The sequence below is a fragment of the Cydia pomonella genome, chromosome 25 (genome assembly GCF_033807575.1).
Source record: "Cydia pomonella isolate Wapato2018A chromosome 25, ilCydPomo1, whole genome shotgun sequence".
Lineage (NCBI taxonomy): Eukaryota > Metazoa > Arthropoda > Insecta > Lepidoptera > Tortricidae > Cydia > Cydia pomonella.
This window is the reverse complement of record NC_084727.1, coordinates 938,307-963,523: the sequence shown is the minus strand read 5'-3', so window position 1 is coordinate 963,523 and position 25,217 is coordinate 938,307. Positions and strand designations below refer to the sequence as shown.

Below are 25,217 nucleotides of genomic sequence, written 5' to 3'. Positions count from 1 at the left end.
AATCTTCGGTCGGACACTTATTTCAACCTTCTAATTATCGTGTCTATCTGAAACTTTGCAATAATATGATACTTTTGGGGTGTTATTACTGTCGACGATAAGTAACTTTTGTTTTTTTACAAATATTATGTCTGCCAGAAACTTATTCTTTGTAATAGACATCTACATTTTTATCACATGGGATTTATAACAGAAAATGTACTCTTTTATTGCTTTTTTTTGCATTTGGAGCATAATTTATGTAGGTAGGTACATAGTAGAGACGGCCCTACCGCTGTGTTCGATCAGATAAGTACCTACCTACCTTTTATTGTATGGTATGACAAAAAATGCAACTATAAAACGGACAAAGTAAGAGAAATACTAACGTGGGTCCACCAGGCAGCTCCGCAGTAAGTACCGCTTCGTCCTCTCCCATCTATCGTGGTAAGGTGCCGGCATGGTTCCTCTAAATTGACTATAATTTGACAAAATTAAACACGTTTCTTCTCGACCTCCAATGGTGATGAATGTGACTGTGGGTATCAAGAGATAAATTCATTTCTATCATGTTAAGGGTATTTCACGACTATTTATCATTGATCCCTTGCGTAGAACTTTTTATTTGAAATTGGAGATTCGTTGAAGTTGGCCGCTTGCTACTCGTCACTAGATGGCGTTATAATCGTTGGTATAAAACCGTCGGCTTTACCTGAAACTTGAACAGCTCTATCGGTTGAAAAAAAACGTCAATGTCAAATTGACCCATATTTTGATTCCTTTTTCGGGACTTTTCGATGTTTGGGGGTGGGCCAGGGGGGGGGGGGGGAAGTCGCCTGTGAAGTAACAGTGTATTGTACTACTTGTATGTCTTTACAATATCTGTTTGCCAATATATTTTACATCAAGTAAATATTATAATAAAGTTGTTTGTTGGGTACTGGAAGAGCAAAACTTTTGATAATAATAATAAATAAATAAATATTATAGGACATTATTACACAAATTGACTAAGTCCCACAGTAAGCTCAATAAGGCTTGTGTTGTAGGTACCTAGACAACGATATATATTAGGGAGCGTACATGAACTGTAGGAGGCAGCACAGGAGCCGTCAGATTTTTGGCGCGAGGCGTAAATGTGATGTTTATTGTTCCGATGTAGCCCACAAGATGCGTTTTTAAAAATTCAGTTAGGGGAACTGGGTTAAAAAGGGATTGAAAGCTTGAATCCATTACAAAATGCTTTGAAACTTCTAAGATAGTCATAATACCCGATTACAAGATGGCAGAACCTACTATGCACAAGAAAACACGTGACGTGTAAATGTACATGTTTATGGTTCTGATTCAGGCCACAAGATGGCAGACCCTCCAACGCGCATGGTCCCTATATAATATATAAATATTTATAAATACTTAAATACATAGAAAACACCCATGACTCGGGAATAAATATCCATGCTCATCACACGAATAAATGCCCTTACCAGGATTTGAACCCGGGACCATCGGCTTCGTAGACAGGGTCACTACCCATTAGGCCAAACTGGTCGTCAATTTTTAATTTTTAATATATTAAAGGGTTTGATATAACAAATTATATATGATCCCGTTTATATATTGATTAGTGTTTGGTATGAGTTTATGCATTTGTAGCAAATATATAAACTCGCACTGAACATTAATCAATGTGTAAACAGGCCCTATAGGGACCTTGCGCGTTGGAGAGCCTGCCATCTTGTGGCCTGAATCGGAACCATAAACATGTACATTTATACGTCACGTGTTTTCTTGTGCATAGTAGGTTCTGCCATCTTGTAATCGGGTATTATGACTATCTTAGAAGTTTCAAAGCATTTTGTAATGGATTCAAGCTTTCAATCCCTTTTTAACCCAGTTCCCCTAACTGAATTTTTAAAAACCCTGAAATCACTCTCAATCTTGTTTTCTTACAATATGCAAATATACAAAGTTTCAAGTTCCGCACTCGAAAAACATTATTTAAATATAAATATTTATTTATTTATATTTATATCGTTCCCCACGCACCATTAAATTCCGTTCCCACTTTTTACCGGTTATGAACTAGAACGGTTTTTTACTTCACGTTCAATCAATTAACCGGTTTTTTTGAACGAAATATAAGTTTTGGAACGATATTAACAGGTATTTCAATACCGGTTCCGAGCCCTGATTCAAGTACGAAAGCGTCCTAAGTACGTATACGGAACCTTAAATAACGATAAATAAAGTAGGTAAATGTTTCTTCAATGGTTTCCAGGCAACACTCGATGCATGAAATAGGCGTGAAATTAAAATGCAGGTCCATATCAAAATAACGACATTGAGCTCCTCTGATTTTTAAAAACAATAAAACCAATGCAAATGTGTGCCTTTCGATTTTTTGAGACTACTGTATGTATATCAGGTAAAATTCTTCATAGTGCTCTTCCTTGGGAAACGGTCGAAGAGATAGTTCAGATCGGGATACCGCTAGCAACTTTTAGAATATTGTTGGACATGGGGGCATTGTCCCAAAAACGCTGGCATTTCCTTGTTGTATCACAAACGTTTTATGCAAAATAACTTGTGCACGCTGGAACCCCATAGACCTAGAGTTTCAACGCCAAATGGTACAAAATGGTACTCTCTACCGAGACTCTTATATTTATAAAGAGATTGTATATGGCTATTTTAAAATGATTCACCTAGAGACGTATTCTGATTTTAACAATAGGTTATGAATTTGATCTGGTTTTTTTATTTATTATTATAGCATTTATTTACAAGCAACGTGGCTCATGAAATCTTCGAAACAGAATGATTAAAATTAAAATTCAAACATAAAATTAACATATTACTAAAATATTAACTAACTTACAGGAAACGTCAAACATAAAATAATAAAAATTAAGAAATAAAAATACCTATTAAAATACAATGCATATATAATTTTAAATTAACTAATGTCATATTCAGGTAAAAAGTAAGTTACATGTCCCTCATAAATTAATTAATCCCTATCAAGGCTCGGAACCGGTTTTTTCTTCATACAAAAAATACCGGTATTGTTACGTTCTTTTTCGTTCTTTGGTTTATTATTTCATTTTTAATGGGACTATCTAATAATGCGAAGTTGTTACCTAAATACAATCCTACGTAAAGAGTATAAAATAATTAAAAATATTGGGCTATTTCGGGATTTAAAAATAAACCGGTTCCGAGCCCTGATCCCTATAATTATTATTTAACCCACTTTTGAGACACTGGACCATGCAATGACACCCAGTGCCTCACAAATGGGGAGTCAAGTCGATCTGCGACTCTATTGCGCAAGGTAGCGTAAAAGCAATCCACGCGCGCCTCCGCGAACATACCCGAGGCGCTGCAAAAACCGCGGTAACCGCAGCAGCGCCCAAAAGGCGTCGTAGTAGGTATTGAACACGGAGAGCGTTGTATGCCCTTTGTGTATACTTAACCCACAGGCTGCAGGTGTAGAAAGTTGTGCAATATGCACGGAACAGTGTGACTTTTACGTTATACGAGCAGCTGGCGAACCTGCGGGCTATCATATTGGCACGAACTGACGACGCTCTCCGTTCCCTTTCAATGTCAGAGTCATCAACCAGATCGTCGGTCAGTACGTGACCCAAGTATTTAAACTCATGGACGCGCTTCAAGGGTGCTTCATTGAGATACACGGGAGGAACGTTAGTCGGATAATTGGACCCCGTTTTGAAAACCATTATCTCACTTTTTTTGGCGTTATATTATAGATATGATCTTTCATTGTCAGAAGTGACGTTTTTGGCATTTCATGACCTATTATTACAATCAGAATATACATCGTAAGTTAATAAAAAATAAAATAAAATAAAATAAAATATTTTTATTTCAGAACTACTAGAATTCCATAAAAAATTGTTAGTACCATCGTTATAGCTAGGGGTTAGTGTGTTAATAAATAGACAATTGGTTTATTAACCCTATATTTTTTAAGCAGCGTTATTGATTTGATTTCAGTTTTGTTTGTAGCAGTTGCGATTGCGCAAACGCAAGAGGCACCACGTAAGACCTGTTATTTTCTTAATAGAATTATATCCAGTCCCATTGGCAACAGACACAGCGTATTGTTACCAAGGCTCAGAAATCGATTAATTTCCAAACCGTTATCATGTACTTGACGCAAAACCTTTAAATTTCGGTTTCGCTCGAAAACCCGTTATTTTAAACCGATTTTTATGAGAACAATTCTTGTTAAATTAACTGGTGTAGAGTAATGAAAATCGGTTTCTTCCTATGTCGGTGTCTATCTTTACGTTGCAGCGTGGCACACCACCAGGCCGGCCGGCCATTTCGTCGCTCGTCAAATAAACCGAATTTTTAGGTTACAATAAAGTTCTTAACACGTTCGCGTTCTTATAAAAGTTCGGAGGAAAACCGAAATAAACCGGTATTTACCGGTATTTTATAAACCGGTTCGAGCCTTGTTCGTAACAGTTATGGCCTGTCCCTCTGGCAACAGACGCCACGTAAGACCTGTTACCTTCTTGTTACAATCATGGCCAGCTCCTAGGCAGCAGCGTCTGTAGGGCCGTGGGATAAAAAAATATATCCGCGTATAATCTTACAATAACAAATGCTCTAGAGCCTTTAGAGCACCTAGAGCTAGTTAGAGCTAAAAAATGTGTTATAATTTCAGCTTCGGGAATATTTGAGTGGTGTAAGAGAGCGGAATGCGTAGACAAACGAGCATATATGCGATTCTTCAAGATAGAAGACTTCCAGAACGTGAACACATCGGTAGCGCGCTGGGATATCCACCTGGGCTTATGGTCCTCCTCCTTCAGGTAGGGGTAGGGAATACAAATCGGTTATAACCGCAACCAGGAGGGTGAAACTGTTCCTTTCGCTCCGTTCAGCTCAGCATTGCTCCGAGAAATTATTAGGATTGACACAACTAAACGTCCCTTTGCGTGTACGACCACAGATAAGATAATAACTTGAATTTTGACAACCCTCAATAGCCGTAAGGGATAGTACCATACATAAGAAAGGGCCAGCATGATTCGTCCCTGAATCGCTGTCAAACTTTGGTTTTGTAGGAAGTTTCTTTTCTGTACGGTAGTAGTACTTATTCTGTGCTGTAACTGAGTCCTACTGCGAAGACCGAACTTCTGGAAAAATGCGCATTTTAGACTTTTCCGAATAAAGCTCGGTCTCCCAGATATTAAATTAACCAATTATTTTGAAAAATATTCATAACCGGTTATTGGGAAATCGATACACTGGTTACGCTTGTTTTCGGTTTTTTATTTATACCTTAAATTCTATGGATCGATTTTCTAATGCCTACAAAACCGTGCCTTTTTTGTGTGTGGTAATAATTGTTGTCATTTATGTATTTTTATAACGATAATGTATTAAATTTATCTCTGTCACATCCAAGGTCATATATTCAATTTTTCTAAATTTTGTTTATTTTATTGAAAAACAAAGACATCTACTCCCATACCCTAATATTTTTCCCTTATTAAGTAATTTTATGTCTATTACATTTTCAAAGAAAACAAAAAATAATTTATCATTTTTGCCAAATGTTCGAAACTGGTTACAACTGATTATGGGTTATTATTTGGTGATAACCGATTATATAAGGGTCAATCAACTTTTTATGTTATTCCTACAGGTTGTTCATCCTGCTGTCGGAACGCCCGCGCCGGATCGCGTATGCTGGACAATATTATGAATACAGTAAGATATAGACCGCGAACCAGGAACAGATTTCCATGGCCCGGGCGAAAACTCGTAAAGTGGTTAACGGCTATGTATTATGAATCCTCGTGGACGTCAGCTGCCGCTCCGTTGGTGAGTTGAGGAACGGCAGCCACTGAAACTATAAAAAAAATCATCGCCTCCCGTTTGATACTTTGTCGGATGATAGTTCAGATGCTATTGTTAATTTGAAAAATCGTCAGCCGGTTATATCGCGGTGCTAAGAACATCGGCTGGACGCATGAACATCTAAAGAATAAGCGATTTACCTTTTTATGATAGCAATAACAAATCATGAAACTTTGCATGTAGCATTTCATCAGGTGAAACGCCATAAACGGATTACGCAATTTACACATTACGCATACTTTGCGACAAAGTGGTAAGGTGCGTATTTTACATATTCACGTCAATAGCTGACGGCCTTTCCACCGCGATATAACCGGCTGACGGGTTTTTTTTTTAATTTAAAATAGCATCTAAACTACTTATCATCTGACAAAGTATCCGCCGGGAGGCGATGATTGAAAATAAATATGATCCTGGCCCGCGGTCTCTTACAGCTTCGTATTTTTGACTAAGTACCTGGGCGACCGAGCTTTGCTCGGTTATAACTATTTATTGTAATATGGTGGTGTATAGGTGATAATCTTAACTACATTTTTTTACTAAATTATACTTGTCTAAAACAATAAAAATTAAAAAATTATATATAAACTTGAACATATAAAAAAAAACCACAAAAGTTAGTCACCGAGTGGGATTCGAACCCGTAACACTCGTTTAGCAGTCCGCGTCTTAACCCGCTAGACCAGACGGACAGTGGCCGGCAACACGAAATTAGCGACCATATTCTGCGTCGTAAGAAAAACGCATGAAAACTCAAAAACAGGCGTTTTCCCAAACATAAGACTAATCTAGATCGATTGTATACCCCCAAAAACCCCCATATACCAAATTATAGCGAAATCGTTAGAGCCGTTTCCGAGATCACAGATATATATATATATATATATACAAGAATTGCTCGTTTAAAGGTATAAGATAAGATTCACTTCACAAGAGTATAAAGCAATTATTCGGTTTTCAGCAAAATGTAGTCGAAAATCTTGTAGATCCAACGGATTACTGACTATCTCTATGAACAATAGATTAAATACAACTCCAATAATACTTATATAAAGGGCCTTTTACTCGAAATGACCACTGTCAGGTACTAGGACTTAGTCAGATACGCGCATGAATCTAGTATTTAGTATGGATTGGGCATGAGCGGTGGGGGGAACTCACAGAACGAGATAGTCTTAAGTATCTTTCAGTGGGAGTAGCAGAGAAAGCGCTATTATTGTTTGTCTTTGTCATAGTCTTACTTGTCCTTTTTGCCTACTTCTAAAAAGTCCTAAGTAGATGTTTTTTGTTGCCCAACGTTTTTTATGGTGGTTAAAAATGAACCCAACCTAATTACGTAGGCTGTTTTTGGTATACTCAAGAGCGCGGGCGCACGCGGTATGGCAAATCTATACGATACTATACCATCTATGGCTACACGCCAGGGGTTGCCCTTTATCTATTATTTGAATTATAGAATAATTGAGATACATCTAAATACCTGCCAGGTTCTATAGATAATTAGATACGATACACGTTGCAGTATTTTTTTTATTAAAATAAACTTTTAGTCACATTATGGTACCCCAAACATACATATATGTATATATAAATAAATAAATATTTGGGGACTATCTAACACAGATCAACCTAGCCCCGAACTAAGCAAAGTTTATATATTATGTTACTAGGCGACAATATACGATATATAGATAAATACATACTTATAGACAAAGAAGACACCCATGAGTCAGGAACAAAATCTGTGTTCATCACACAAAAAAATGCCCTTACCGGGATTCAAACACGGGACCATCGGCTTCACAGGCAGTCACTGTTACTACCCACTAGGCCACAAAGCTCGGAACCGGTTTATAAAATACCGGTTTATTACGGTTTTCCTCCGAAGTTTTATAAGAACGCGAACGTCTTAAGAACTTTATTGTAACCTAAAAAAACTGGTTTCTTCGAGCGACGAAACGGCCGTCCGGTCTGGTTGTGTGTAATCATAGACACCGACGTAGGAAGAAACCGGTTTTTATTGTTCTAAACTGGTTAATTTGACAAGACTGTTCTCATAAAAAACCCGTTTATAAATAACGGGTTTTCGAGCGAAACCGGAATCAAAAGGTTTTGCGCCAAGTACATGATTACGGTTTGTAAATTTAACCGGTTTGCGACCCTTGCTAGGCCATACCGTTCGTCGAATACATATGATTTATTAAAAAACCGGCCAAGAGCATGTCGGGCCACGCTCAGTGTAGGGTTCCGTAGTTACTCTTCCGTCACAATAAGCTAAACTGGAGCTTAAAGTATAGTAAATTGTTAACCAAGGGTTGAAACGGTACCTTTCACGCGAGTTAAACAAATAGGCAAATTTGCATAGAGTAAGTCTTTTTACTATGAAGGGGAAACTTTTTGCGATAACTCAAAAACAGCTAAACTGATCATGTCCGCTATAGTTTTCATTTAATGTCTTTCTTAAGCTCTACTTCCACGATTTTTTTCATATTTTTTGGACCTATGGTTCAAAAGTTAGAGGGGGGGGACACATTTTTTTTCTTTCGGAGCGATTATCTCCGAATATATACACTTTATCAAAAAATGTTTGGTGAAGACCCCTATTAGTTTTGAAAGACCTTTCCAACGATACCCCACACTGTAGGGTTGAAGCAAAAAAAAAATTCACCCCCACTTTACGTGTAGGGGAGGTACTCTCAAAAAAATTAAATTTTTAGATTTTATTGTACGACTTTGTCGGCTTTATTGATTTATATATCCATGCCGAATTTCAGCTTTCTAGCACTAACGACCACGGACAGACAGACTGACAGACAGACAGACGGACATGGCTAAACTATAAGGGTTCCTAGTTGACTACGGAACCCTAAAAACGATTAACATGAAGAGTAATTATTCAGATTTTGGCGTGTTGCACCCGAACTTACCTGAAGGTCAGCGCTTTTCGCAACTCTCCATCAGAGACGGCAACGGAAATGTGGAGGTGAAGAACATCATGGTCGGGGGGCAGCCCTGGCTACTACGGTGGAAAGATATCAGGCCCTTCGTCATCAGGCTCATTTGGGGTAAGAACGCCTCTCCACTTCTTTGCACTTTTAGTTTACAAACAAAACATGCATTTTACAAAAAAAAATAAGACCAAATATGTATATGACAAAAAACCGGACAAGTTGCGAGTTCGTTTTACTCGCGCACCGAGGGTTCCGTACAAACTTTGTATTATCTAGTATAACTATAAAAGAACTATAGAACTATAGAAGTACTTATATGTTAACGGCACTAATTATGGGACATTTAAGAGACAATTTGGAGTATTTTGATATTCTCTCGGTACCTGTAAAATATAGTTAACAAAAGATACTGCAATCGGTTTTAATATTATTGACAAACAAAACCATGTTTTTTTGCTCCAGCCATGGCAGGTATGACGCCATTAAGTTTAAAATAAGCTAATAACCGGCCAAGAGCATGTCGGGCCATGCTCAGAGTAGGGTTCCGTAGTTACTCCTCCGTCACAATAAGCTAAACTGGAGCTTAAAGTATAGTAGATTGAACAACCAAGGGATGAACTGTGGATGTACGTCTTTTTACTATGAAGGGGAAACTTTTTGCGATAACTCAAAAACAGCTAAACTAATCATATCCGCTATAGTTTTCGTTTAATGTCTTTTTTAAGCTCTACTTTGAAGATTTTTTTCATATTTTTTGGACCTATGGTTCAAAAGTTAGAGGGGGGGGGACACATTTTTTTTTTCTTTCGGAGCATTTATCTCCGAATATATTCACTTTATCAAAAAATGTTTTTTGAAGACCCCTATTAGTATTGAGAGACCTTTCCAACGATATCCCACACAGTAGGGTAGGAGCAAAAAAAAATTCCACCCCCACTTTACGTGTAGGGGAAGTACCCTAAAAAAACTAAAATTTTTAGATTTTATTGTACGGCTTTCTCAGCTTTATTGATTTATATATCCATGCCAAATTTCAGCTTTCTAGCACTAACGACCACGGAGCAAAGCCTCGGAAAGACAGACAGACAGACAGACGGACATGGCGAAACTATAAGGGTAGTTGACTACGGAACCCTAAAAAACCAATTAAACATCAAACTTAAGCAGCTCTATGACTCGTTGGTTATGGTAAAATGTAGCCAATGATTAAAAACTGATAAATACTTATTTTACAGGATTTGTCTTTACCATCCCATTACTGGTGCCTCTTCCATTTCAGGGGTGTTTCCTATACTAAGTGTAATTGTGTACAGCGCCATCTATCGGCAAATCGTCTAACTAATTTATGTGATGTAATGCACGTATGTTGGTTTTTCGAGGATCACAGGACACTGAAATGTTGCCCTCTCATATTGGGCATTTTTCATAGTTATTAAAAATAAAAATAAAAATTAATACATTCAATTTGTCTGGGTTAACGTTGTTCCTGGGATAGCAAAAATGGGTCTCGAGATATTTAGCGATGTGACAGACAGACAAACGGACGGACGGACAGAGTCCCTAAAAACACTGTCAGAATTATAAGATAAAAACACTGTAAGAACCTAGGCGTTATTGACGGAGTGAAGTGAGCTGTCTATGATTTGATTTTCTTTTCAAGTATTCTAGGTATTGTAGCGCCACCTATTTAATGTTTTTTGATGACACTTTTTGGTACCTTCCGTAATACTAATGGTACAATTATTTTGACATTCAGGAAATCAAGATACTGGACAGACAATCGCTTTCGTGCAGGCTACCACTAACCGGGTGCTATTCACGCACCAGAACATTCACACTGCCTTGAATATATCATATATCGCCTTTGCGAGCGCCAACGACAGAGAGTCTAAAATATTCTTCGACTGTCCACTTCCTCGTTATGGGAACGTACAATTCAGTAAGTTTTGTTTTTTGTATTGTATTTCGGGCTTGTGCACAAATGACGCGAGGTTTTTTCGGCTACTTTTTTGACCCCCTCCCTTGGTGATATTTGGTGAGATTCTTGGCTAATCACGTCACGTGTATTTTTATTTATTTTTTCATTAGACCTAATTTTAAGATCAATAGTATTGAATAGAGCAAATCCTTCTTATACTAGCTATTTTGAAGTGCCAAGTGAAGATTTATGTTTAACAAAACCGAGAAAAAGTATGTAGTAGATATTTTATCTTAGTTTCGTTTACTATAAAAAATACACGTGAGGTCTCCTTATACCCCTCGCCCAACGTGATCTGTCGTGATTTTTAGGGTTCCGTACCCAAAGGGTCAAACGGGACCCTATTACTGTACTGAGACTTCGCTGTCCGTCCGTCCGTCTGTCACCAGGCTGTATCTCATGAACCGTGATAGCTAGACAATTGAAATTTTCACAGATGATGTTTTTCTGTTGCCGCTATAACAACAAATACTAAAAACGGAATAAAATAAATATTTGTGGGAGGCTCCCATACAACAAACATCTTTTTTTTGCCGGTTTTATAAATAATGGTACGGAACTTTTCGTGCGCGAGTCCGACTCGCACTTGCCCTGTTTTTTTTTCGTAACCGAACCTCGCCTGATTTGTGCACGAGCCCATATTACGTTTTTATTTTGAAGAACATTTTAACGTTAGTGGGCCTATACGAGTAGCTTATTAATCACTGCTTACCACCAATTGATACTCTTCTTCTTCACGTGCCATCTCCGTCCAGGAGGTGGGCGACCATATGTCTATGTCTCTCTATGTTCAGTCATGCGAATTAGTCCATCTATGCTCTTCACTTTTAACCAGTCTCTTATATTTTTAGTCCATGATGTGCGCCTTCTACCACGACCAGGCTTCCCTTAAATTTTTCCTTCAATTATTAATTTCAGTAGGTTGTATTTATTGTTCCTATATACAAGGTGCCCGTGAGCATTGCGAGACATTTTAACTAAGCATTCCTGGTAATATTTAGAAACTAAAATGTCATATAAAATTTTCTGGATTAGGCCTAGTTTCAGAGATAATTAAATGTTTTTCGAAATCATTCTTTCGTCATAAGTCGGTACAAAACACATTTTGTCCTAAATACGCTGCTTTTCTTTTCTTAATTGTTGATACTACTTCTAGATCTTTTTTCATGATTTCCAAAACTCTGTTATAGTTATCCTATCAGTCCATTTTATTTTGAGCATCCTTCGATAAATCCACATTTCAAAAATTGATATTATTCAGTAGAAGAATTTATGTTAAATAAAATAAATAAATAAATATTACAGGGACAATCTTACACAGATTGACTTAGTCCAACGATAAGCCAAGAAGGCTTAAATACATAAATAAATGATTTATCTATCCATGACTCAGGAACAAATATTTCATTCACCATCACCTTCATAGGCAGGTTCACTACCCACTAGGCCAGACCGGTCGTCAAAATAATAAGATAATATTATATACTTACTCTTATAATAATAATTATTATTTTCTTATATCTTATACCTTTAAACGAGCAATTCTTGTAGTTCTTGTATATATATATATTTCTGTGATCTCGGAAACGGCTCTAACGATTTCGCTGAAATTTGGTATATGGGGGTTTTTGGGGGTATACAATCGATCTAGATTAGTCTTATGTTTGGGAAACGCGTGTTTTCGAGTTTTCATGCGTTTTTCTTTCGACGCAGAATATGGTCGCTTTTTTTTTTCTTCCTCGCGTTGTCCCGGCATTTTGCCACGGCTCATGAGAGCCTGGGGTCCGCTTGGCAACTAATCCCAAGATTTGGCGTAGGCACTAGTTTTTACAAAAGCGACTGCCATCTGACCTTCCAACCCGGAGGGTAAATTACGCCTTGTTAGGATTAGTCCGGTTTCCTCACGATGTTTTCCTTCACCGAAAAGCGACTGGTAAATATCAAATGATATTTCATACATAAGTTCCGAAAAACTCATTGGTACGAGCCGGGGTTTGAGCCCGCGACCTCCGGATTGCAAGTCGCACGCTATTACCGCTAGGCCACCAGCGCTTTATCGAAATAAAAGAAAATAATTCCGCAACGATTTTTTCCACAGTTCCAAAAAACCCTGTACCCAGACTGGGCCATGTGGAAATGCCAACCTGCCGGCCCGACCTATGTGACCAGTGCCCGCTTGTCTACCTGCCCGTCTGCTCAACCGAGCACAAGACTTATCGGAACGAGTGCTTCTTTCGCTGCCAGCAACCCAACACCACCATCAAGGTGCTGCACAAGGGGCTGTGCATGCACTGGCTATGGCAGATGTAGGGTCTTATACGTGTACCTGCCCATCTGCTTCGCTGAGCACGCAACCATTGACATATATCATAAGACGAGCCTTATGGGCAATAAGAACGGGGCCAGTACACTAAGTACAGCGGTGTCAGGCACACGAATTCGATCCAATCGTGCAGTCTAACACCACAACGCGATTGGTTGATGAGTTTGCATCACGCGCGCGATTGGTCGCAATCGCAACTAGAGTCTGGCTACTGAAATATTACACAATATTATGGCGGGAAATTCAAAAAATCTTGGACTGGTCACACTTTGTGTAGTAGGAAGTATAGTTTTGATACTAGAAAATATTTTTGTTTTTCTGTGCACACGTAAGGTACCTAAGGAAATAAGTTAATATACGTGGTAAATAAATACAAATGTACTAGACAAATGTAGAAGAGCGGGGCTTCCTGTCACAGGTATTATACATACTTACTAGGAAGTCCCAACCATAAATGTGTTATAACAGTATACTATTTAACGAAATAAATCTTTTTGATTTTGATTTTTGATACGTAGACATGCACTCAAAGTCAGCTCACGTAATTTCTACCTCTATGTAAAGTACAAAGACATGTTTCGCCAAGATATTTATATATATTTTATATCAATTTATTACTGCAATACTGACCAGTCATTCCACAGATTTCTTCTAAACATTAGTTTTCCAGTAACTCGTTACGTTCCAATGTTTTGATTTTATTGATATTTTACAGAACTTCTAGTTTATCCCTTTCTTTACACACTTGTCCTGTCCATGAGATTCAGGTATTAATAAATTCACCTACTTAATCAAAGTTATAGGCAAATGTTAGAACTAGTACTTATAGTATCAAAATATTAATAGAGCACCAACCTACTGAATTGTTTACGGCTTGTAAACATAGCAGTTTTTCGTTATACAACGCTTCACGTCGACTTCGCACATTATCGTAATTATTTATTAGCTTAAATAATAGTTTGCGGACCTCACTCGGTATAGTCCTTGTTAATATTATTTGAAATAAACCCCTTGTAAACCGCGAACATTTTTTTTTTTTTAATTAATGGCTATCGCCACGAAGGCATTTGCCAGCATCACGTCAATATAGTTCCCCATAAAACGGGATTACGAATTTAGCACGAAAGTGTTGGTCAGATTAAGGAGCAGGGAATAGTTATAATTTTAAATTGTTAATTTTGATAAAATTTGAACAATTTGAATGATGACAAATTGACAACAGATTTTTAGCTTTTTTTTTAAATCATAGACAATTGGTGATACAACATGGAAATATCTGTCAACAATATTTGGCTAGCCAGACTCTAGTTGCGTTACGAGTAAACTGCACGATTGGCTCGAATTCGTGAGTGACACCACTGAACTAGCACCATTCTTAGTGCTCGTAAGGCCCATTCTTAGATATATGTCAATGACCACAACGTACTTATAAGAGCTTAATTGAAACCTAAATAAACCGGTTTTATCGACGAGGGACGAGACCGCCCTCCGGCCTGGTGGTGTGCCGCGTAAACAAAGACACCCACATAGGAAGACTTTATGGACATGTTCTCCTAAAAATCGGTTTAAAAATAACGGTTTTGCGGACGAAACGAAATTAAAATGTATTACGCAAAGTTCATGATGACCGTTTTGAAATGTAATCGTTTCCGAGCCTTGACAAGGCCCATATTCCTAATAGACAAACATAAATAAATGCACATGCATGTTTATCTATTAGGTACATGGGTCTTGTGGTCTGATTTCAATTTTAAATAAATAAAATAAGTCTAGATCTGTACCTATATGGGTTAAATCTGCTGGTCTTGTGTCGGAGTCGGCAGTTTTCCCCGAAACCTAATAAATATATATCATTCTGCATTATGCATTCTGTACCCCTAGTGTAAATTTAATGGACATCGTAACGTGACGAACGCGTTTGCGTTAAGTTTAATTTTGTATAGGATTTTGAGTTTCCAAAACGTCCCGCTTGGCGCGCTCTTTCTAAATCCAATACAAAATGAGACTAAACGCAAACGCGTACGTCACGTTTCGAAATCGAATTTATTTACACTAGGAGTACTGAAGATGATTGCTGATCACGTTTGTTGTACCATAATGATAAGATTAATTAAATGAATGAAGTCTAATATAACTTTTAAGAATCATTTTTAATTTAGTCCGATCTGGGGGCCTACCGGGAAAATCGAAATTCGCAAATTGCGGGGATCTTTCTCTTTTACTCTCACTAAGACGTAATTAGAGTGACAGAGAAAAATGCCCGCAATTGACGAACTTCGATTTTCGCGGTAGGCCTCCAGTTCAGTTTATCGTAACGTAAATTTACGTTACTGGTTAATTTTACTGGTTACAGCTGACATTTTTATACAATTTATAACCTTAAACGAATATGTATAGGAACCGTGCGCGTTGGAGGGTCTGCCATCTTGTGGCCTGAATCGGAACCATAAATATGTACATTTACACGTCACGTGTTTTCTTGTGCATAGTAGGTTCTGCCATCTTGTGGGCTACATCGGAACAATAAACATCACAATTACGCCTCGCGCCAAAAATCTGACGGCTCCTGTGCTGCCTCCTACAGTTCATGCACGCTCCCTATTGAGATGATGGCTGTCACGGGCAATGACGGTACCAGAGCTATTTGAAAATTACTATACCTTACGTAAATTACGTTACCATAAACTGAACAGTCCGGTTCAGAACAGTTCACATCCGTCCAGGATGTGAACTCCGTTCCTCCCGTTCTCTCAAACGATTCCTTCTCACCGTACTGGTTTTATGTCTAACTCTTTCGCCGTTGAGGCAATCCGTCTCTGGAATTCCCTCCCTCTCTTTATTCGACAAGCCCCAAGCACCGTTTTCAAACCCGTTTTCAAACGACTACTTCGCAAGCATCTTCTGTCAGATGAACCTTTCACCATCACGTATATGTACATAACAAATGGGATCACTGTTATCTCGAAATAAAGAATTGAAATTTATACAACGACTACCCCATTCTTTAACGATTCTAACGAATTCTGATTTCACGATTTTCGCTCAATAGAAAACAATTACGGACATAGATTTAAAATGTACTTTAAAATTTCTTTATGCAATAAATCTAAAAATCTTTCTTGCGCAGTATTTTGGAGGGAACTTCGGTATAATAAATATTTTATTTACAATTGTTATACACATATACACCGTGGGTCAATTAAGCCCGACAGATTTCAAAGGTGTATTCTTGACCGCATTTAGAGACTAAAATGTCATACAATGTTTTCTGAAATCGGTCTTGTTTTAGAGATGATGACAATTTCTGTGAAAATTTGTTTATTTTATAACTTAGTCAAAAACGCCTTTTTAGCTGTGACGCTGCCACTATGTGACTTGGTTTAGACATACCTACTGACAGATATTAAAGTTTAAAGTAAACTCGCAATTTTCGTCTGTAAATAAAAAAAAACTTGACTTATTCGTTGTAATGATTATTTTTCACCAAGGTGTAAAAATAAATAACGTGTCGTGTGCAGAAAACGCAAAAGAAAATTTACTTTTCGGCAAAAAAAAAATTTTTTTTGGCGAATTTGGCCAAAACTCATATAACATTTTTTTGCTCCTTATTTTATTTTATTCGTTTAAATTACATTTGCAACTTACAGCTAACACCATAGCGTCACAAACTCAGTCACTATATACTAATTACCACATTCACTCCTCTCAAACATTCTCTATACATTCATTAATTAAGCTCGCCATCCCTGAAGTGAACAAATCGCAATACGGAGCCGAGCTAAGCATGGAGTTCAGCATGAAGAGCGTGTGCCGCAACGGTGAGTATCGGTACAGGCCGGTGCGCGCGCCGCCGGCGCCAGCAGCCGCGGTGCTCGGTGCTTATAAATATTATAGGACATTATTACACAAATTGACTAAGTCCCACAGTAAGCTCAATAAGGCTTGTGTTGAGGGTACTTAGACAACGATATATATAATATATAAATATTTATAAATACTTAAATACATAGAAAACACCCATGACTCGGGAACAAATATCCATGCTCATCACACGAATAAATGCCCTTACCAGGATTTGAACCCCGGACCATCAGCTTCGTAGGCAGGGTCACTACCCACTAGGCCAAACCGGTCGTCAAAAATGCGGAACCTCAGGAATGCGTGATTCAAATCTGTCGGGTTTAATTGGCCCACGGTGTATAAGTATATACAGAGGTACTCCCATAACTACCTAAAATCTAATACAGGCCCTTGAGGCATTGTGCTGGCGGCATTTTGTATTCGCCGAGTGTTGTTCAAGCAGCAAAACTGCCAGTTCGAGCGGACTCAACACGAACGGAGGCAAGGCCTGGGGGCCTACCGCGAAAACCGAAATTCGCAAATAGGGTTGTTTCCAATTTTATGAAACGCTTGTATTACGTTCTATATTAACTAAAAGTTGCCCTAAAATTCAACTTTTATACTAAAAACGGCTTTAAATATGTTAAATTAACAAAATATATTTCGACAGATGCTGTCGCGCCCAAAACGCTTTTTGAAAATTGTGTGACGTCACAGTTTACGGTTTGACACATAACTACATACACACGTAGAAGAAACGAACTGTCAACTGACATTTGTCATTTGTTGTTTATCGCCTAACTGTCAACAGTGTCAATCCGAGAGTTGTGACGTCATCACAATCTTCAATGACGTTTCGAGTTTGGTCACGTGCCAAAAGATATTATAAAATTCAATATTTACAAAAATATGGTCATTACATGTACCCTAAAAGTAGTTTAACATGTTCTTATAATCCAAAAAAAAATATTGGGATACAATTCTGCCCTAAGATTTGTAGATGGAAACAACCCTATTGCGGGGATCTTTTTCTTTTACGCTTAGTAAGACGTCATTGGTGACAGAGGAACAGACGGACGGACAGCGGAGTCTTAGTAATTGGGTCCCGTTTTACCCTTTGAGTATGGAACCCTAAAAAGATAAGATGAAACTGAGGCTGTCACAAGTGGGAACGATTCATTCCCATTTGTCCTGCTGGACACAAGTGGAACTAGGTGCATTCCGGTTCCTTTCCATCTGTAAACGCAGGAACAAATGGGAAGAAAAGGTTTCCATTTGATGGCGCCCCGTTTAATTTCATATGTTTTGGTCTCCTCTGTTGTGAGATAAGATCGTGTTGTTAACGTGGATGTTAAAATAAGAAAATAATTTTGTTAACGGGCAGACCCGGACCCCGGACCCCGGACCCGGAAATATAAAATGTAAACAATAACACAAAATTGACTAGATTCTATAATTTACAAATTACACTGAAGAATTCTGTAAAAATTTGTATAGCAACATATCATGAGAAAGTTTCCAACACTTGTAATAGTTAATCGGTAGGTTGGCATTTAATACACCGATGACATGGAACACAAATTTACTATGATAAACTAGAGAAATCATTAGGGCCAAATAATGTGATGCGAAAACAGATTTTATGCCTTCAGTTTTAGCCTTAAGTAAATTATTTGAACCCCAATAATAGCGAATTTAATGAAATTTGACACCCATAATCTCTTAAATCTCATATGAGTTCTTTAAAGTGCGTTGAAAGCATTGCAAGTCAATCTCATATTGCATATATCACAACTGTATGTTTTCTCTCCCCTGTTACTCAATGTTCGCTTGTATAGGTACTTTACAAGGAACTGGCTTCATTGTTTTGCAATTTTATTTACTTCACACATTTTTCCTTTTTGAGTTACTTTGTTCTCGGTGGACTAACTTAGCAGTACAATGTTCTCATGTGGGCGCACTTAGACGCCGAATCATCCAGTCAGCAGCTCGCAAGAGCTGAAGTTGTAATAGATGCGCCTGAAATCAGAATGAGACATTTTTATGGAGATTAATTGAAATAAAGTAATATTAGTAACCTCAGCATGTTAAAAGGCATTTATAAATTATATATACAGATGTCAATCACAATGAAAAATCAAAGATGATCAATTCGAACCCACATTTTGTATATAGATGTCAATGTGGTAAGATCCACAATAAGAAAGGAAAAAAATATTTACATTTATGTGTATTCTTACCCGGCTATAGCTTTTCCTCATTGTGTAGCAGCGTATGTTTTTCCAGATATATTCTCTTCGTAAATTGCTTATCACATTTCTTGCAGCAATGTCGCTTCTCTCCCGTATGTGTTCTTATGTGCTTAGTCAAATTACCGCTTGACGAAAACTGCTTCGTACATATCTCGCAAGCGAACGGCTTTTCACCAGTGTGGACTCTTTTATGCTTATTTAAATCGGTGCTTTTTATAAAAGGTTTTCGGCATACGTTACAGACATACGGCCTCTCACCAGTGTGTATTCGTTTATGTGTTACCAAATTATGTAATTCTGTAAACTGTTTATGGCATATATCGCAGGTGTGTGGTTTTTCACCAGTGTGTATGCGACTATGCCTGTTAAACGCGAAAAGATGGGCGAACTGTTTTTTGCATACCTCACACGAGTACGGTTTCTCACCAGTGTGTGTTCTTTGATGTCGTTTCAGAAGCGCCGTTTTTGGAAACTGTCTTTTGCAAACGTCGCACGAGATTATTTTGCGTCTAGATTTACGTTTCTTTGATTTTTTCGTATGGTCTTCGGATAGAGGGTTATTTATTACGTGTTGGTCTTCTCTGAGGGCACTTCGCGTGACACGTGGCGACCAACCTGATGACAAAGTATATATTTTGATTAAAAATAAGTTAAATGCAACTGATGTGCCTGTAATTTTCATAAATTGCGAATATTCCACAATATTTATACCATGTTCGGTAGCAAACAAGCATACGGCCCGCCTGATCTTAAGCAGTCTCAGTGGACGCTTGCAACTCCAGAGGTGTTACATGCGCGATGTCGACCCTTTAAAAACCTATACCAGACGAATTTCCTTTTTTGAAGAACCCCAAACTGTAGACCCTCGGGAAAACCTCGGCAGGGAGCTCATTCCACATACAAGACATATATTCATACATGAATCGAAATCTTCCATTTATATTTTAAGGTTTCTATTGATTGTTGTTAAATTTTCGAGGACTTTTTTAAAAATTGGGAACCTTTTTGAAAAGTCCGCAACTTGTAAATATACATTAAATATTATTTTCTGTTCTCCGTGCGGAAAACGTCACTTTCGGCACACTGAGCTAAACGAATTTGCCGCTTTCCGGCTCCGTCGAACAGGAAAATACTATACAAACCTCGGGAAGTAAATAAGTAAGCCCCAGATCACATATGTTTTTTGTACATTTAGAATATTTTTTACGAGCATAGATGTCTAACTGCCTCCACACAATCAAAGTTAAAAAAAGTAAATAAATATTATAGGACATTATTACACAATTTTTTTTATACTATGTCGGTGGCAAACAAGCATACGGCCCGCCTGATGGTAAGCAGTATCCATAGCCTATGTACGCCTGCAACTCCAGAGGAGTTACATGCGCGTTGCTGACCCTAACCCCTTCCCGCCCCTCGTTGAGCTCTGGCAACCTTACTCACCAGCAGGAATACAACACTATGAGTAGGGTCTAGTGTTAATTGGCTGCGATTTCACAAAGTGCCATAATAAGCTCAATAAGGTACTCAGATAACGATATATAATATATAAATAATTATATACATAGAAAACACCTATGAGTCTCATCACACTAATAAATGCCTGAACCAGGATTTGAAGCCGGGACCATTGGCTTCACGGGTAGAGTCTGTGCGGAAAGAGAAGAGTCGTGGAATGTATGGGGCCTGTAGGACCTGCCCTGATCAGTAAACACTGGCTCGCTCACACAGACACGCACAGCAATGTCACACGTCCACTCTCGCCCTCGGCTCTCGTGCAACTGACGCGGCATTCTATGCGGTCTGCGGCCGAGACGGTGTGTATCTATTTATGTATAGATACTACCTATACACTACAGGGCCCAATACATTCCACGACTCTTCTCTTTCCGAACAGACTATTGGATCACTACCCACTAGGCCAGATAGGTCGTCAAAAATACAAACACAATACAACGTTTTTTTTTTTTTATACTACGTCGGTGGCAAACAAGCATACGGCCCGCCTGATGAAAAGCAGTCTCCGTAGCCTATGTACGCCTGCAACTCCAGAGGAGTTACATGCGCGTTGCCGACCCCAACCCCTTCCCACCCCTCGTTGAGCTCTGGCAACCTTACTCACCGGCAGGAACACAACACTATAAGTAGGGTCTAGTGTTATTTGGCTGCGATTTCACAAAGTGCCAAATTCACTAAGTGCCATAATAAGCTCAATAAGGTACTCAGATAACGATATACATATAATATATAAATAATTATATACATAGAAAACACCTATGAGTCTCATCACACTAATAAATGCCTGTACCAAGATTGGAAGCCGGGACCATTGGCTTCACAGGTAGAGTCTGTGCGGAAAGAGAAGAGTCGTGGAATGTATGGGGCCTGTAGGACCTGCCCTGATCAGTAAACACTGGCTCGCTCACACAGACAAGCACAGCAATGTCACACGTCCACTCTCGCCCTCGGCTCTCGTGCAACTGACGCGGCATCCTATGCGGTCTGCGCCCGAGCCGGTGTGTATCTATTTATGTATAGATACTACCTATACACTACAGGGCCCAATACATTCCACGACTCTTCTCTTTCCGAACAGACTATTGGATCACTACCCACTAGGCTAGACAGGTCGTCAAAAATACAAACACAATATAAAGTTATCCATCTGTGAGTTATCTCATTATGTATCAGTACCTTTTATCAAAGCTGCATCTGACAGTCATTACCAAGTTACTGTTAAAAATATTGGGGGTCATACATTAAGTACATCACACGTTTAGCGGGAAGGAGAGAGTCAAGAAAATGTGACTTGTTGTGACTTGTGACAAGGAGGTGGGGGGAGTCACAAACTTTGTAATTGAAAGTTTTTTTTTTTTTTTTCGCTGTACAGTTAAATACCAAGTTTTTGGAACTATTTTCGTTTCTATTTTCTTTCCTAATCAGTTTTGGGTTATAAAATGATTAATATTTCTTTTATCAAAAAGTTTTGATTAATTATTAATAATACCTAATTCGAATTGCCGACTTGTGACGAATGTGACGTCACCTGCGGGGGGAGGGGTTTTCCAAATGTGATCAAGTGTGACAAGGTTGTGGGAACTTTGTCAAAGGACAAAATCTATGATTGTTATTAAGTACCAGGGGTCGGACAAAAAGTGCGGATGACGTAAAAATGACGTAATCATCCTGTGATGATGTTTGAGTTTGTATTTAAACTTCCGTGTGACATGTAGTAAAATACAAAAAATACGGAAAATTGCCACAATATTCGAGTAAAGATGACATTTTAGAGCGTTTTCTTATACATTAGTAAATATAAATTTTAGCTAAATATAATCGTGAAGATACAATAGCTAAACAATAACGAAGTCAATTTATTGCTCATCTGATTGACAATGTGTCAGTCAAAAACGTACTTACTCATTTCAAGTGGCGATATCGTTTAATAAAGAGGTTGATAAATGATAAGTGATAATTGTTTATGAAAATCAAAAATACTATTTGAAATCATCCTATAAGTGGTTTGACGTCATCCGCACTTTTTGTACGACCCCTGTTAAGTACTAACGTAGGCTAACATTTATTGCCTTGAATAGAATAATAATAATGGAACATTTATTGCCTTGAATAGAATAATAATAAATAAATAAAAACTATACGACCTCTACGCCCTGCGCGCGGGCACCGACCTTGAGGACACATTCCGTTTAGTGCACGGAACGACCGATCTTCCGCGATGTGTGCCCGCTATTTGTATTTTATATGCAATAACATGTATTGGCGTTCCGCCGCGGAAGTTCGGCGACAGAATTTCCGTCAAGTGTGGCAAGGACCTAACTCGGTCGTCAAGTGGTCTCATGACAATGGAATAGTCCTCAACTCAAATAAAACAAAGTTCTTACTAATTCGTTCTCCGTGTGCATAAAATTCGAGTGGCACAGAGAGCCATGGAGCGCGCCATGCTCGGCATCAAACTTCAAGACCGAGTGAGGAATGTCGAGATCCGACGTCGCACCAAGGTGCAAGACGTCGGACACGTCATTACCAAATTAAAATGGAGCTGGGCGGGACATGTTGCCAGGCAGAGTGATGGCAGGTGGCCCAAAATGCTAACGGAATGGTGACGGCTAAAAGTAGTTTAACATGTTCTTATAATCCAAAAGAATTTATTGGGATATTTATTGGGCCATAAGATTGGTAGAAACAACCCTATTCCATACTTACTTAATAGTTTACCTGAAGCCATAAGACGTGAAAATAACAAGGCTAAATTTAAATCTATGTTAAAAAAAACATTTTCATACATTGTAGTCATACCTACTAGGTATAAGTTATTTTTAGTTACAGTCCAAAAATTTAATTTAGCAAAGAACAAGTACCAGGGCTTCATGACTTACGAGAAGGTGTTGCTGACCAGCCGGGCCGGGGCGAGTCGGGTGCCTAAGAATGTATGCTCGCCTCGCGTATCTTAGCTGTATACTTTTGGTTTGTTTACCTTTATGATTCTACACTAGTTTAAAGTATTATTTTTGTTGACTCGTAGGAAAAATATTGTATGCAACATTGTATAAATATCTAGGTCAAAAAATACTCGTGGCATAATCCTTTACAATGTTCAACTACACTCTGCTTCTGCCACTCACGCCACTCGCCTTTTTTTACCCTTCTTATACAACTGTTGCATAAAATACAATTCATGTTTTTAGTGTTAGTCAATGGACATTACTTAATAATTCAATTCATTGCCTACTCAAATTGAATTTGTTATTATTTGATTAAATCCAACTTTCATGTACAATATGTTTAATAATTATTGAGTTGACTTACTTTTAGATTATATACATAGATTTAAGATCTATGTTATGCAGTAATGTTACTATGCCCCCACAGGGCCCATGTGGAACTATACAGATTGTGTACTTATTACCTTTAATAGCATGGTTGTAATAAATACAGGGTGCGTTGACAAAATGTCAATCGCTCAAGCTCCTTAGTGAAGCTATCTCTCTCTATCACTCTTCCATATTAGTTTGACAGAGACAGTTGTGTTTCATTTGCTAGTGTTAATGATTGGCATCTAGTGTATGCACCTAGTTCACCCAGAATATATATAACCTACGAGCCTCTGCCCTTAATATCATCTACGTAAATGTTTTAAAAAAGGGGTTCTCTTTAGAACTATACTGTGGCCACTGTGGGACTAAGTTAATTTGTGTAAGACTGTCCATTTAATATTTGTCAATTTATTTAATTACTCATATAATTGACTATTAGTATAGTAAATAACACAATATTGAACTGACTCACCTGTTTCCCTATTTACCTGATCAGGTGCCTGATCATCTTGCAAAGACTCTACCTTCACTTCAACCTCCTGAAGCTCGAGTTTGATTTGGACCTCTGGCTCCAGCACCATTCTGATCTCTTCCTCCATACGCATCTCCGGTGCCTCGTCCCACTCAGGCTCTGTTTTTATGAATACTTCTTCCAGTTTCATAGGCATTGCATGTTCAAACTCTTTTTTGATAAAAGCCATTAGGGAATGCGCAAGTTTAAATGAAATTTATTAAGTAGGACGCGTAGGACAAGTTGATGTTCAATTATAAATAAGGCTGAATATGTTAAATACTGTAATTATTAAGGAGAAATACCTATGTAAAATGAGATATTCCTCTAAAAACGCTAGAATTCACAGATTAGATAGCGTCGACAATATGACACTGACAGTGACAGCTGTTAGCCAATCATTTTTTTTAGTTCTTGGTACGGCAAAGGCTTAGCAAACATCTTTTTCTAAAATACTAAAAAGCTATCCTTTGTAACGCAATGGTAATTTTATGATAATTAATTATACTTAAGACAAGTAATTTGACATGTCGCGTGTTCATACTAGTTTTGTTTTCCACGCAAATTATAATAAAGTTTTGGCAAGTTGGCAGCAGTAACATTAGTTCGGATTTGTATCATTCTTCCTGGTTGGAGTCTCGTCC

The 25,217-nt window shown here is 38.1% G+C and overlaps 2 protein-coding genes across 3 annotated transcripts; one reads left to right on the top strand and one right to left on the bottom strand.

Annotated features, from left to right (window-relative positions):
* Positions 1 to 1,853: 1,853 nt before the first annotated feature.
* Positions 1,854 to 13,912, top strand: LOC133531725 (uncharacterized). 2 transcript variants are annotated; one of them, XM_061870106.1, is made up of 7 exons: positions 2,097 to 2,407; positions 4,003 to 4,047; positions 4,682 to 4,829; positions 5,669 to 5,733; positions 8,784 to 8,948; positions 10,591 to 10,773; positions 12,911 to 13,899. In XM_061870106.1, the coding sequence occupies exons 1-7, from the start codon at positions 2,359 to 2,361 to the stop codon at positions 13,120 to 13,122; spliced, it is 867 nt and encodes a 288-aa protein (XP_061726090.1). In that variant the 5' UTR covers positions 2,097 to 2,358; the 3' UTR covers positions 13,123 to 13,899. The 2 variants fall into 2 exon arrangements, with proteins under 2 accessions (XP_061726091.1, XP_061726090.1); XM_061870107.1 differs by lacking the exon at positions 10,591 to 10,773 and having other exon boundaries at positions 1,854 to 2,407; positions 12,911 to 13,912.
* A 4,497-nt stretch (positions 13,913 to 18,409) lies between these two features.
* LOC133531726 (GDNF-inducible zinc finger protein 1-like) lies at positions 18,410 to 24,980 on the bottom strand. Its single transcript, XM_061870108.1, has 3 exons — positions 24,535 to 24,980; positions 19,216 to 19,842; positions 18,410 to 18,994 (listed from the first exon to the last, which is right to left on the bottom strand). The coding sequence occupies exons 1-2, from the start codon at positions 24,761 to 24,763 to the stop codon at positions 19,220 to 19,222; spliced, it is 852 nt and encodes a 283-aa protein (XP_061726092.1). The 5' UTR covers positions 24,764 to 24,980; the 3' UTR covers positions 18,410 to 18,994; positions 19,216 to 19,219.
* Positions 24,981 to 25,217: the final 237 nt, after the last annotated feature.

Bases quoted from the DNA above. Each gene is read 5' to 3' on its own strand.
- LOC133531726 (XM_061870108.1), bottom strand. From the start codon at position 24,763: ATGGCTTTTATCAAAAAAGAGTTTGAACATGCAATGCCTATGAAACTG. The intron at 19,843-24,534 runs GTGAGTCAGTTC...CTTTGTCATCAG, and splicing joins TCAGGTAAATAGGGAAACAG to GTTGGTCGCCACGTGTCACG.
- LOC133531725 (XM_061870106.1), top strand. From the start codon at position 2,359: ATGCAAATGTGTGCCTTTCGATTTTTTGAGACTACTGTATGTATATCA. The intron at 4,048-4,681 runs GTAAGACCTGTT...TTATAATTTCAG, and splicing joins GCAAACGCAAGAGGCACCAC to CTTCGGGAATATTTGAGTGG. The intron at 4,830-5,668 runs GTAGGGGTAGGG...TTATTCCTACAG, and splicing joins TTATGGTCCTCCTCCTTCAG to GTTGTTCATCCTGCTGTCGG.